Here is a 14628-nt window from a genome sequence, read left to right as displayed (position 1 = left end):
CCGGGAAAGCTGGACTGCCCAGTCCAAAGGGTGGGTACCATGGGATCTGGGGGAGGATTCATGAAATGAACAGCAGAAGCAGTAACAGCCATCACCTGTTGGTGCCTACTGTCTGAAGTGCCTTAATGCATGCATTCGTTTAACTAACATGACAATGCAAAAAAGGACACTATTATAGTCTCTATACTAGACATAAGGAGGATGAGAGGCATAGAAATTAAGAGAACTTGCTATTGTAGCCCTGGACTGTCTAAGACAGAGCTCAGCAAATTACAGTCCAAGGGCCAAATCCAGCCTACTGCCTAGTTTTGCACTGCCCTGAAGCTACGAATGTTTTTTACAGTTTTGGATGGTTGGAAAAAAAGTCAAAAGAGAATAATACTTTGTGATCCCTGAACATGTTGTGAAATTCAAATTTCAGTGCCATAAAAGAAGTTGTATCGGAGCACAGCCACGCCCATTGGTTTACGTATTGTCCGTGGCCACTTTATTCTTCCAGCAGCAGAGCTGAGCAGTGGCGACATCCTGCAGAGCCTGAAAAGTCTAAAAGTTTGCCAAACCCTGAGCTAAGAGATAAGCACTACTTGTTTCCAGGCAGGAGAGACAAAGGGATATGGGGTTAGGACAGCCATCCCAGAGGGATCTGGAAGCAGTATTGACCTCAATTCGCTTTCCTTCCAACAGGGTAGCTCAAGGTCAAGCAGAAGGGAGGGTTTGACATTTCACGCTTAGCCTCTAGGAAGTAACAGAATGTTAGATTTAAAAAGGGCTATGGGAGGGCTTCCCTGGTGGCGCAGCGGTTGAGAGTCCTCCTGTCGATGCAGGGGACACGGGTTCGTGCCCCGGTCTGGGAAGATCCCACATGCCGCGGAGCAGCTGGGCCCATGAGCCATGGCCGCTGAGCTTGCATGTCCGGGGCCTGTGCTCCGCAATGGGAGGGGCCACAAAAGTGAGAGGCCCACGAAAAAAAGGGCTATGGGAATTGCCTTCCATATTTCATCGAGACTAAGAGGCACATTTTTTCACATTTGACATCTTCGAAATCAGACTGCGTCTTACCATGAAAATCTTAGAGTTTAAGTGAAAGCATTTTTGTTTACTTTAAGGCACATTTTGTTTCTTAGTGGTACTTAAAATAAGTGTCTTATAATAGTCGACCACTTAGGTTAGGAAAAAGTCCAACCTCTGAAGGTCCAGTCTCTTTTTGTACCCTTCCGTTGACGGGACCCTCTCTCTTTAGTTGGTGGCCCATTCTGCAGATTTAATTGTAAACTTCTTAATATTGAGCTGAAGTCTTGTGATCCTCAATTTTCTATACATCCAATGGGGATTGTCTTGTTTAATAGATGTACTTAAGGGCTCTTACAGATCTTATTAAAAGGGAGTGAGGGGGCCTCCCTGGTGGCGCAGTGGTTAAGAATCCGCCTGCCAATGCAGGGGACACGGGTTCGAGCCCTGGTCCGGGAAGATCCCACATGCCGCGGAGCGGCTAGGCCCGTGAGCCACAACTACTGAGCCTGCGCATCTGGAGCCTGCGCTCCGCAACGGGAGAGGCCCTGACAGTGAGAGGCCCGCGCACCACGATGAAGAGTGGCCCCTGCTCTCCGCAACTGGAGAAAGCCCTCGCACAGAAACGAAGACCCAACACAGCCAAAAATAAATGTAAAATAAATTAATTAATTAAAAAAAAAAGGGAGTGAGGGGCATGTGCTAGGGAAGAGGCACTTTGATGCAGGGGCAAGCATGAGCAGAGCTGGACGCAGGAGGAGTCTGTGTGTTGGTCTGATGGAGCCAGGCAGGCTGCGGACAGGGGTGAGCTCATGCGGACACGAGCCTTGGAGAACGTGGCAGGGAAAGAAGATCGCCAGTGCTACAGGCAGATTCTTTTTCTACTAGCATCCACCCGGAGCATGGCCCACTTCGGGGGCCACCTCTTAGAAGAGAAGACAGGAGGGATTTGAAGATTCGGGCCTGAATGGAGGACGGAGACAAGGAAGGAGTAAGGAATCCAGCTGTGGCTGGTTTGCTCAAGCTGCCTTTCCTGAAGGCTTCGGGAGATGCTGGGGGCGAGAGAGGCAGGATGAGAGTAATTGATATTGTGTTGATACCCACGATGTAGGCCTTCAGTCACATGTCCATCCAGAGAGAATGACCAGCCCAACGATGAGATGAGCTCACCGAGGTTTCTAGATACGCTGAGGGTCTTCTTCAGGATACGTGGCTGTGACTATCAATTTTCTCAGAATAAAGCCAGGGTGCCTGCTACCTGCTTCCAGGTCCCAGGAAGTGAAGCCGCTGACACAAGCCTCAGGAAGGGAGGAAACCTTGATCCTTATTTGGAAACAGAACCAAGACTGCTCAGAGAAGCTCATGGCTAATGGAGACTCATTTGTCTGGTCAAGGATCTGGGGCCAGGAGGTGGCAGGAAATGTGACGCACTTGCCTTCCCCTCCCCCCCCCCCCCCACAGTGGCAGCCAGGTGTGGATTTGGACTGGGGACCAAAAAGCCAGGTGCTTTTCATTTGGAGACATATGTCCTGGATTTTCTGGGACAGTACTGATTTCTTATAATTTGATTATTTTCAATGAAGGCAATTTGTTAGACATACGCTTTTTCAGTTTGGAAAATACGGCCACTGCACTTACAACTAATAAAGGTCAACAGCTAGAGAGACAACTCAGTGCAAGCATGGGACTCTAAACACATAGCACTGGGGCCAGCACATCATGGGTGTCCAAGGAAGGGGCTTTAGGACTTTATGTAGGAAGTTAGAAGTATCCTACTAGGGCAAATATTTTAGCAGGAGTATGTTAGGATATCCCAGTGTCTTCCATAGCTAGAAAGGGGGACATCTTTGCAAACACAGCACAGGGGCCCATCAGTCATAATAAAAAGAGACAGGCATGATCCAGCAATTCTACTTCTGGGTATTTATCCAAAGAAACAAAAACACTAAAAATTCCACTTCTGGGTATTTATCCAAAGAAACAAAAGCACTAACTTCAGAAGATATCTGCACTCCCACGTATACTGCAGCGTGATTTACAATAGCCAAGACATGGACATAACCTAGGTGTCCATCAATGGATGAATGGATAAAGAAAATGTGATATATATGTGTATACACACACACACTGGAATATTATTCAGCCATAAAAGGAGGAAATCTTGTCATGTGCAACAACATGGATGGACCTAGAGGGCATTATGCCAAGTGAAATGAGACAAATACTGTATGATCTCACTTATATGCGGAATCTAAAAACAAAACAAACAAAAAACAGAGCTCATAGATAACAGAGAACAGATTGGTGGTTGCCCAAGGCAGGGGGTGGGGAGCAAGCAAAATGGGTGAAGGGGGTCAAAAGCTATAAACTTCCAGTTATAAAATAAATAAGACCTGGGAATGTAATGTACAACATGGCGACTATAGTTAATAATATACCGCATTGCATATTTGAAAGTTGCTAAAAGAGTAGATCTTAAAAGTTCTCATCACGGGCTTCCCTGGTGGCGCAGTGGTTGACCGTCTGCCTGCCGATGCAGGGGACGCGGGTTCGTGCCCTGGTCCGGGAAGATCCCACATGCCGCGGAGCGGCTAGGCCCGTGAGCCATGGCCACTGGGCCTGCGTGTCCAGAGCCTGTGCTCTGCAACGGGAGAGGCCACAACAGTGAGAGGCCCGCGTACCGCAAAAAAAAAAAAAAAAAGTTCTCATCACAAGAAAAAACTTTGTAACTGTGTGTGGTGATGGATGTTAACTAGACTTATTGTGGTGAACATTTTGCAATGAATACAAATATTGAATGATTATGTTGTCTACCTGAAACTAATACAAGCTTATGTGTCAATTAAAAAAAAGGGAGGCGGAGGGCTAAATTGGGAGTTCAGGATTAACAAGTACACACTGCTATATATAAAATAGATAACAAGGACCTAGAGGGAACTGTATTCAACATCTTGTAATAACCTATAATGGAAAAGAATCTGAAAAAGAATAGATATATATACATAAATACATACATGAATCACTTTGCTGTACACCAGACACTAACACAACATTGTAAATCAACTATACTAAAAATAAATTAATAATTAATTAGTTAATTAATTAATTAAATGCCTGTTGGATTTAGCCCCACGTGCACCACTGATGACACTTATGAAGGTTGGTCTAGGCCACCCTTGATTGGGTTGCATGGAAACTGAATAAATGGAGATACAATGTAGTGTGGATTTAAGAATCTGTCTATGGGGGACTTCCCTGGTGGTCCAATGATTAAGGCTTTGCCTTCCAGGGCAGGGGGTGAGGGTTTGATCCCTGTTCGGAGAGCTAAGATCCACATGCCTCGTGGCCGAAAAACCAAAACAGAAGGAATATTGTAACAAATTCAATAAAGACTTTAAAATTCGTCCACATCAAAAAAAAACACAAAACTTAAAAAGAAACTTAAAAAAAAAAAGACTCTGTCTATGAAGGAGATTTAAAAAAGACAGAGAGAGAAACAGGCCTAGGCAGGAAAAAGAAGAAAATGGATGTCAGGTGTAGTGAGGACTGAAGAGGAGACGGGCGGGGAGGGGTGCAGCCCAAGGGCGGGGTGAAGACGGAGGAGTCATACTGGCATGAAGTCAGCGGGCCTGGGCTCCAAGAGAACAGGAAGGGGAGTCACAGGAGGGAATGGACAAAGAAGATGACAATAACAGCTCCTCTATGACTACGACTCAAGCCCCAAATCGGGAATACTTGTCATTCTCCTGGGAGGCTGGTTTGCTTCCATCTTGACCAGGGTCTCGTGGTCTGCTGTCTGCGTTCAGCACTGGGGCTCTGGGAGCTGCCTTTCCCGTTGTGCTCGCCCTGAGCTCGTTTTATGACCCGCCTTGTTTTTCTTTCTCACCTCCTTCTAGGGTATGTTGCTTTGCAGAGCTTTACGTGTCCCTGTGAGTGGCTATAAAGCCGTTCGTATACATTTCAAAATTAGAAAGAAAGCCCCCAAGACGGATGCATACAGAGGCGGAAATAAGAGAGAAAGCCAGACTTGAGGGGGGATGAGATGAGGGAATTTCGAGGGAGCGTTGAAAGACCAACGGTGGGAAAAACACTTAGCACAGAAATAGGTGGTACAGGCAGCCTGTGTCAGAGGTGTGAAAAAGGAATATGCAAATGTAGGAAGGAAAAGCCACAAGGCTGCATATGATCTATGGATTAGACACAAACAGAGGGGTTTGGGACTTTTTAGACCTCTTAGCAGGGGAAGAGAGCCCCGTGGACATGGGCTTGTGCAGAGGATAAAGGAACGGTGATGGAAAATGGGGGAAAGTACATGAGAATGAGACACAAGCCAAAAATGAGATGGTCACGTGGGCAGGGATATTAACTATATCTAGGGACACGTGATAGGGCTGTAGGAATTAAAAAAGGACTTTAAAAATAGCGAATAAGAATAGAGAACTAGAAACACACATGAGATCCATTTGTTAACTGCCTGGACCCTGCAGTATGTACAAAAAGTGAAATAAGCCAGTAGAATGGACAGGATTGAAGCAGAAGAAAAAAGAGAGGTTGGGGGAAAAGAAAGTAAAATATAGTAATTTATGCCAGGATTAGAATAAACAGCTACAATGAGCTTCTTGAAAGCCAAGGGGTTTGGCAGAGGTTTTTAAGAGTCTGTTCAAACAGCAGCTTGAGGGTAAAAAATGCAAAATACAAGATGGATATTCAGAGAGAAAAGCCCAGGTCCTCTTACAAGATGACAGAGAAGAGTGGGAGTGACAAGGTAAAGGAGGGTGTCAAAGAAACCCCTCGAGGGAAGGGATACACCAAACTGACATCCCAGCGGGCAGAGCGCTGAGCAAGTTGTGGGGTTGGGAAGCGAGGGGAGCCGGAACTGCTGAGTCTGGGGGCTGCTGCCCAGTCTTGGGTCGCCTGGGGTCTGTGTGCCACGGTGGCATCTCTGAGGAAGGTGAACGGAGAAGGGCCAGGATGGGTACTCGCAGAGAGGGAGGACATTAGAGATGGGGCCACCGGCATGGCTGAAAAGTGGCCTCTGCCAGGCAGAGGCGGGATGCAGGATGCAGGAAGCAGGGCAGAGCTGAGCACGGCTAACTCCAGGCTCGTTACCAGACATGCCAAAGGCGGGACGGATCGTGCTGGCGCCCTCCCCACCGTCCTCTGCTGCAGAACTCTATAAACCTTCAAGACTCAACAAATGACAAAACCTTTCCTTGCAAGATTGAAGCACGAATGTGTGGGGCCCAGGGCAGGGACTCCTACAGCCACATCTAAATGCAGGGCTGCTCTCTCCCACCTCCAAGACGCCCTTCCTCGGGCCACGTGGTTTCTTGGTCTCTCGCTGCACCTTCGAGTTCCAAGGGAGAAGGGCCTGTGCTCCTGGGTCAGCCTGACTCTCCTGTTGAGTAGGGTCTGAGATATGGTGCAGAGGAGAGAAGCAGTCGGAGAAGGATGCCTGAGGACAAGTCCAGAAAGCTGAACACAAAAGGCAAAGCCTCCCATGACCTGGGCAGTGTCTTATATCATAGATCAATCTTTTCCGTAAAGTTTTTCTTCCTCATCTTCACGACCCCCCAACCCCCTGCCCCCTTCCTCACTTGCTACTCCTTCTTTATCTTCCTCCCTGGCTCCGCTCCCTCAGACCCTCCTGACCCCACAGCTGTGGGGGATCCTTGGGTGTCATCCCTAGAGCTCTTCTCACTCACGAACTCCCTCGGGTATCAAAAATCCACAGATACTCAAGTCCCTTTTATAAAGTGGCACAGGACAGTCAGCCCTCTGAACCTGCCGATTCCACATCCATGGACCAAGGGAGCAACTGTATACTTTGGAGAGGAGGAAAATGCACCCGGAAAATGGGAACCGAAATTAAACAAGTAGAAAAGAGGCTACATGAGTGGGAGATTTGGAAGTGCTGGTTAGGGGTCAGAAAGTAAGAGCTGAAGCAGCAGTTTCTGATGCCAGTATTCGTGTGTGTCTCATTTTTGCTCTAGTAATAAAGTTAACATTTAAAGAGCGTTTATGACGTGTCAGGCAGTGTGCTAAAGGATTTACATGCATTAACTTATAAATAAATGACTGCATGACAAACCTTGGATATGCTATTAATGGCCTTATTTGTCAGATTGATGAAATTGAAAGCATTATTAAGTATGTTCTACAGATGCAGAAACGGAGGCTCAGAGAGAAGTCTCTCGGGCAAAGTGGTACAGCTCTAAGTGGCAGATCTGGGACTCAAACCCAGGTCAGTAACTGCATGTTTGCATGTTTCACAGGCCCCTGTCGATGGTTAGTTTATCGAGGACGATGGTGTTGTCTCATTTGTCTTGGCAAGTCCGGAACACAGCCCGGTGCCTGGCACGCAAGGAGCACCCTTTAAACACTAGCTCAGACTTGGATCCACTTCGTGTAATCTGTGTTTGTTGAATGAATCAATGAATGACTGAATGTACTAACTAACGGACAACTCCCTTGGGTGCTAGCTGTGGATGGCTCCTCCAGGATGGGGTCTTGAGTTCCAGTAGCTGGGGTCTTTTTTGAGGATTTGTGAACAACAGGGAGATCCTGAATGGTGGTTTCTGTATCCACCGCGGGAGTGGAGAATTGATCCATCATGTAGACCCAGGTCACAGTGTGGGGTGTTTTCACGCTTTGTTGTTGACATGGCAGAAAAGGACCAAGAAGACAGTCGGTGTGTTTCGGGGCTGGGTGGAGGGTGCTGGGGTATTATGTGGAGGGAGGGCTCTGCTCAAGAGAAAAAAAAAAGTTGAAAACACAAAAGGGACAGTCTGAAAAAAGGATGTTGGAAAAACAAACGCAGAGCTGAAGATGCAGAAGGCTGTCAGGGGAAGCCTGGGGGCTGACGTTGATGCCCTTGCAGAGACCTGTGAGTACAGAGCTCGGACAAAGCAGAGACAGGGTGTGGATGGTCTCACAGGCCAGCGGCTGGGTGGGGTGGGGCCGTGGGGCCAGCTCTCGGACGGGCCCACCGGAGCTCCGGGTGCTGGCTGGCTGAGCCTGAGAACTCGTGGAGTCAGCTGACCAGCTGACCGTGACTGAGGGTGTGGGCTTGGGGAAGAAAAGTGAAGGGGGCGGGAGGGGAAGCTATAGTCACACTGAAGGAAGAACTTGGTGTCTTGTTAAAAGGCAGGAGCGAACAGCACAGAGGACTGTGATCTGGGGGACAGGCAACTGGGGACAAGGGAAACACTGGCGCTTTGAAATGTGCAAATGAGTTTTAGGGGAGAAGGAGTCACAAGCGCAAAACCCATCACAGAGGAAAACAGGGTGAAACAGAAGAAGCGGAAACAATGAAAATTGGCGAGTGTTCAGTTTACGAGAGACTGAGACGTGATGTTCAGTGGTTGCTTTAGGCTTTGGGGCCAGGAGAACTGTAAATACGGCTCATATGTAAATGCCACTCACAACCTGAGAAGCCTGGAAGGCTCGGCTAAGACAATCTGTCTGCTGGTGCTTCAGCGACTATGAAGGAAGCTATCTGCGGCTGAAAGGACGCTGGATGTGGAATCTGAAAACGGGGGTTGAGAGCCAGCTTAGGCCCTGGGGGCGAGGACAAGCCACTGCCGTCCCATTGCTTCTGGGTCTGCAGCAGGGCAAGGGCAGGGGTTGCCTTTCACACGATCGATGGCTGTGAGGGCTGCATTAGCCACCCAGGGCTGTCACCACAAAGGACCACACACCGGGTGGCTTCAAACAACAGAAATCTCTCCTCTCCCAGTTCTGGAGACCAGAAAGCCAAGTCAAGGTGTCACGGGGCTACGTACCCTCCCTAGGCTCCGGGGGGACGCTTCCTTGACCCTTTGAGCTTCTGGTGACCCCAAGCGGTCCCCGGCTTGTGGCTGCAGCACTGTAATCCCTGCTCTGTCTTCACATGCCCCCACCCCCATCTCTGTGTGTCCCCTTTTCTTCTTCTAAGGACACCAGTCATTGGATTTAGGGATCACACTAAATCAGTATCATCTCATCTCGAGACCGTTACCTAACTACATCTGCAGAGACTCTGTTTCCAAATAAGGTCACATTCTGAGGTCCCAGGTGGATACGGACTGCGGGATAATACTCAACACACCACAGGCTGCAAACATCAACGAAGCGAAAGCGCTGAGTAAATTTAAAAGGTTTCCCTCATGCTTCTCCTGTTTCTTGCCCCTAAAAGGCCACTCTCGCTGCAGCGCCTCTTCATGCACCTCTAATGACTGCCTTGCCCACAGGATAACATCCAGTCCCCCCAGCTGGCACTGCAGACTCCAGATGCTTCTCTGGTCTCTGTCACTGGAGTTTTCTCACCCTCCCCACGTCTTCCATCCTATGTTCCCGGCCAACTGACTCCCCCTGGATCTTCACCACCCAGGTGAAACCCCTTCAGGAAATCTTCTCAGATGACCCAGAGGTGACTCCTTCCTACTCCTGAACCCCTTTGGCAGATACGCTCTCCTCCCCTCACAGGGCAGATAATCAGACTCCCTTTGGTGAAGCCACCATTTACGTCTTGTCTTGGTATTTTTGTGAACTTAAGCCTTTTCTTCTGTACCAGTCAGGAGGCCTTGAAGACTGCGTGTCTTTTTCTAGTTCTTTTTCTAGAATCTAGTTCTATGCATGGCACGATCCAGCTCCACAGCGGCTGTTAACTGGATCATTTACTTCCCACCACACCACCGTTCCTGCTAAAAGTTCATCCTGGCTGCCTTTCCTGGTCACTTTGGTCCGAAGAGATGTCTTTCTCTTCTGAGCTCCTGCAGCAGTTAGCTCCAAGGTGGTCCAAACAAATGGACCACCTTGTTTCAGGATCCATCGTGTGTTCGTCTGATACACACTCAGTTCCTTGTTCATTCATGAAGACTCAAGAAGTGCTGTCCAGCCAATCACCATTCATTCCCTCACTCATTCACGAAGTTTTCGTGACGCCCTTGCTCTGCCTGGCTCAGCCCTGGGCTCCATCCTCCTATTCGGAGGGCAAGCAAACTTCCCCATCCTTCTTCCTTCTCCTCACAGGGACTAACACTGTTCTAAAGTTACACATGCTCGATGTGACAGTCCTATTCAAATTGCTTCAGCTCATGCTTAACGGACCAAGTCAAGTGAGGGACTAAAAGTGCTACCAGCTTAAATGAGGAGCTCGAACCCCTCTGAGAAGGCACCAGAAGAGAACCAAGTCTGAGTTCTATGGCCAATGCTAGAAATTAAGGGCCGGGTGGAGGCTGAGCCAGGCTTGGAGAAGAGGCTTCCCAGCACCTTCTGCACTTGCCGTGGGGGGGAATGCAGAGGGCCAGGCTCTGCCTTGAGCATTTACCACCACGGTGACTGCCCTGTCCCACCATGGGCTCTGGTCAACCCCCTGGAAGCCGCAATGTGTTGTTCCAAACAGGACTTCCTGTGAGCGCAGCAGGGTCATGAACTGGGGACAAACAGACGGTAGTACGGCCGAGGCAGGACCCTGTGTGCGGTGTGTCATGATGTGCACTATGGCAGGCTCAGAACACATACTGCATCCCTCCTCCAGGTCCACAGTAAGGCTCACTGGCCGTTTCTCCTGCACTGGCCAGAAAGCAAGACCTACCACCCACTCTCCTGCAACAAGGGGGCCTCAGGGCGAGTGAATAAAAGCACCGATTCCAGCTGCTTCTCTGGTCGGAGCGTCTGAAGATGCCCTGGGCAGGGGACAGTGCCACCAGGGGCTCTGGGTAGAAGGGAACCACTTACCAGCGTTGTTCTGCTGCTTTGTGTTTTTGATGTAGGCGGAGAACTTGGAGAAGATGTCGATGCCCGCTGTGTTGGATTCCCGGTGCTTCGCAGCCAATTTGGGGTACCTGGAATGCAAGACCAGTGTTCTAGGGTCAGTGAGAACTCAGAGCCCCTTCCCATCACCTCACGATGAGTTTCTAGCAGGAAACACTCTTGTTTCTAGCAGGATCTACAAATCTTTTGGTGTTTCTCCAACCCATCCTCTAGGGAGGGTGGGCACTTGCATCTCTAGTTCAATGATAGAGGAAACTAGAGTCCAGTGAGGTGTGGAGAACTGCCCAGGAACGCAGCCTGTGGGCAGAAAACCAGAGCACCACTCAGAGGGTCCAGGGTGTATTCTCTTCCTGGGACCACAAACAATGATGCGGCAATGCCCAGGCCTTAGTCAAAATTCTCAGTGAGTTCTCCTCTGCATCAGGTGGGGTCCCAGACTTTCCCCCAACCCGTGTTAAAATAACTATCCACTGCCAGGCCTGCGATTATAATCCTAGCTGCAAGGAGTTAATTCTAGGAGCAAGGAGGTGCTAGGCACCTTGGCACTGAGGTCTCGAAATCATCTCTTGAAAGGAATGGTCCTCTTCTGAAATATTCTTCTTTGTGTGCAGGAATCAGATGCAGAAACTACCAGGCTACGTCAGTGGGACAAGCATTTACAATTGTTTTATTTCCAGGCATGGAGATATATTTGCAATGACCCAGCGCCTCTCCCTCATGCATGCTTCCATTTTGAAGCCAGAAGAGTATAAGAGGCAAACTGGGGTGAGGGTTTTTTCCTACTGGCCTTGAGACCAAATGAGGCAAACTTGCTTTGACCCCACTGGCACCATCAAAACAAGCCATTCTAATTTTCAAAAAATATTATTTCACAAACATTTTACATGGATGGCCAGGCAAGGGTGGGAGGAGACGGGGGACAATTGCTTGCTCATCATCATCACCAAGTATGTGGACCTTTGTGATCTCTGGGTGAATCGTGTGGACTGAGAACTATTTGGCTACTTTATGTTTAAAATACAAAATCTTTTTTTTTTTTTTTGGTTTAATGTTTTAAATAACTTGAACCAAAACGCCTGTAACAAGTATTTGTGCTCTTTCATTTTTTGGCTTCTCCACTGACCATTAGCTAGGACCGCCCACTCCTGGGCCACATTAGGTGGCTGTCAAATTTCAGATACTGCCATTGGACGAGTCCACGGAAAGTCACTGGGTCCAGCCTTCTGGCAAGAGTCAGAAACAGAGGCATTATCGTCCGCATTTTATGGGGAAGCAACTGGAGACCAGAGACGTTAAATGGCTATTTGAGGGCTCATGAGGAATAAATACTGGAGGGACCCTGAGAACCCAGTTTTTGGGCGCTGAAGCAGTGACCCTCCCACTGCATCACACCACTTCTCCAATATCAGCAAAAGCTAACTTGTACTGTGTCCACTACGTGCCAGACACTGTTCGAACCCCTTCGCAGTTTCATCATTTACTCCTCAGTTTCATTGGTATTGTCATTAGCCTCATTTCCCACAGAAGACCAACGAGACACAGAGAAGCTAAGCAATTCGTCTAAGTTCACGTGGCCAGGTGGCAGACCCAGGAGCCCAACCCAGGCAGTTTCACTCTGGAAGCCCAGATCTTAAGTTCCATGTCTTGTGGCCTCTCACCGATTCTGCTGTTTACCCTCCAAGCTCCCAAACACCCGCTGGAGCTGGGCTGAGCACCATGGAGGAACTCCCCTCAACCACCAGGAGGGGGCGCTCGGCACAGGTTCTGCACACATATTTTCCTGAATACCCTGGGAATCATCAATTCATCTGCTCTGACTTGGGGTACAAAGCAATTGTTCCTGCAGGATGCTAGGTTAATCTTCCAAGACGAGGGAATTTAGGATCATCCATCCCTATTTTGGCTTTCTCACATAGAATTAGGCATGCTCTTAAAATGGAATGTCTTAAATTATTTTAATATATACAAAGTGCTCCTTGTTTTTGCTTGATAAGGTAATAATGTAAAGAGAGAAGAGCCTAGATAATGCATTTTTCCTTTGGGTTTTTTTTAATTTATGCCATCATTTGATCAGACTTCCACTAATCTGACCATTTCTTCATGGCCAGTGTGGGCCAAACATGATTGGGGGGCAGCAAATCCAAGACAGGCAAAAAAAGGGCCATGTGTTCAGGGAGACCATGCGAGGGCCGTCCTGTTTTCTAAGCACTATGATTCATTGAGATTTGACTTTACAGCATAATGTCCCACTTGAAGACTGTCCTTGTGGGAAGTGTGTCTTCAAATATTAACCTTACAGAGTTTGGTGACTAGATTTGGGGCAGCTACTGTACAGGATGTTAAGTGCTTTTATTTTAGCTCCATATTTACACTGCATTTTAAATATGCAAATAAGTGGGTTCCAGGGTACATTCTGTTTCTCTAAAAGGCTAACAAATAGTACTTCATTTATAGAAACATCTTTGAAATAAGATTGTGATGTCATCTGGTGACAATCAAAGAGATGGGCAATTTCTCTAACTCAAGGGTGAGCAGATGATGGCCTATGGGCCAAATCCAGCTCAACATTTGTTTATGTACCTCCCATGAGCTAAGAATACTTTGTATACTTTTAAATAATTGAAAAAAAATCAAAAGAAGTATATTATTTTGTGACATGTGAAAATAATATGAAATTCAAGTTTCAGCATTCACAACTAGAACACAGCCACATCCATTTACTTACATACTGTCTATGGCTGCCTTTACTCTACTAAGACTATATGGCCACAAAGTCAAAAATGCTCCCTGGCTCTTTCCAGGAAAGTTGGCCAACCCCTGCTCTCAATAATGAAAATTTCTCCCCACTCTGTTTTTAAGATATCTTATTTCAAATGCATTCATTTTAGATATGCACTTAAGCTTCATTCTGGGAAGTAAAACAGTTGGCCACTCATCAAAACAATTTTTTTTGGTAAATAGTAGCAAAAAAAAATAAGATATGATTGCAGATGGAAATGCTCTGATTGGCTTAGAGTCCCAAAAGACGTCTCACTGACTAACCATAGGCCACCACGCCCCTGAACAAAAGGACTCCATGCAACTAAACCAACATGGAGTAAGCACCTACCAGGGGCCAAGCCCTGTCCCTGGCATTGGGGATACACTGGAGAAAAAGAGAAACAGTCATCTCGTCCTCATGGGGTGACCTCTGCTGATTCCAGGGGCTCTTCTGGCAGCCTGAGTGTTGACCCTCCATTTTCAAATAAGCTGAAAAGTGGAAGGATGTCCCCTCTCTCCCTTCTCTGTTATTCCTGCTTCCTCACCTCACCAAACCCTCACTGGAGAAGCAGATTAATGCTTCTGACTTTTCTGCTCCAGAACTGTGAGCTTGCCTTGTCTTATCCCTGCTACTTAAACAAATGATCCCTGGAGGTGGATGGGGTCTGGCTTATTCATAAAAAGACAACCCCTGGGAACTGTGGATTTAAGACCTAAGCTCACCAGTAGTTTTTATGATTACTGGGAGACGGTCACAAAAGAGGCACCGACCTCTCTAGCTCTTCAAGCTGCCATATAATGAGCTCTGACTCTACGTCAGGCACTAGGTTAAGCAGTATCATCTTTAATAATAGTCCCTCGAGATCAACATGACGTCATCAGTTTATAGATGTGAGAATTGATGATCAGAGAGGGAATGAGTAATTTATCTGCAGCAGAGACCACACATGCTCATTAAATACCCACGTGCCTCTCTGCATTTCCCTGCCCCTCCCTCTCAGATAGGTTGGGGTCATGTGACTGGATTCTGACCAATAGTATGGGAGGAGAAGTGATGTAACCACTCATAACCCTGGGCTTTAAAAATATTTTGCATCATCCTTC

At 47.7% G+C, this 14628-nt stretch overlaps 1 protein-coding gene across 1 annotated transcript in view; it reads right to left on the bottom strand.

The window, feature by feature from the left end:
• CLIC5 (chloride intracellular channel 5) overlaps positions 1-14628 on the bottom strand; it is a 109139-nt gene that overhangs the window by 29949 nt on the left and 64562 nt on the right. The window contains exon 4 of the mRNA XM_082663308.1: positions 10729-10835. Coding sequence (XP_082519434.1) covers positions 10729-10835 — 107 coding nt within the window. The remainder of the gene's footprint in view (positions 1-10728; positions 10836-14628) is intronic.

Source organism: Grampus griseus (genome assembly GCF_964374135.1).
Source record: "Grampus griseus genome assembly, chromosome: 10".
Classification (NCBI taxonomy): Eukaryota; Metazoa; Chordata; class Mammalia; order Artiodactyla; family Delphinidae; genus Grampus; species Grampus griseus.
Note: the sequence above shows the minus strand (reverse complement) of the source record. Positions and strands in the feature narration are given on the sequence as shown.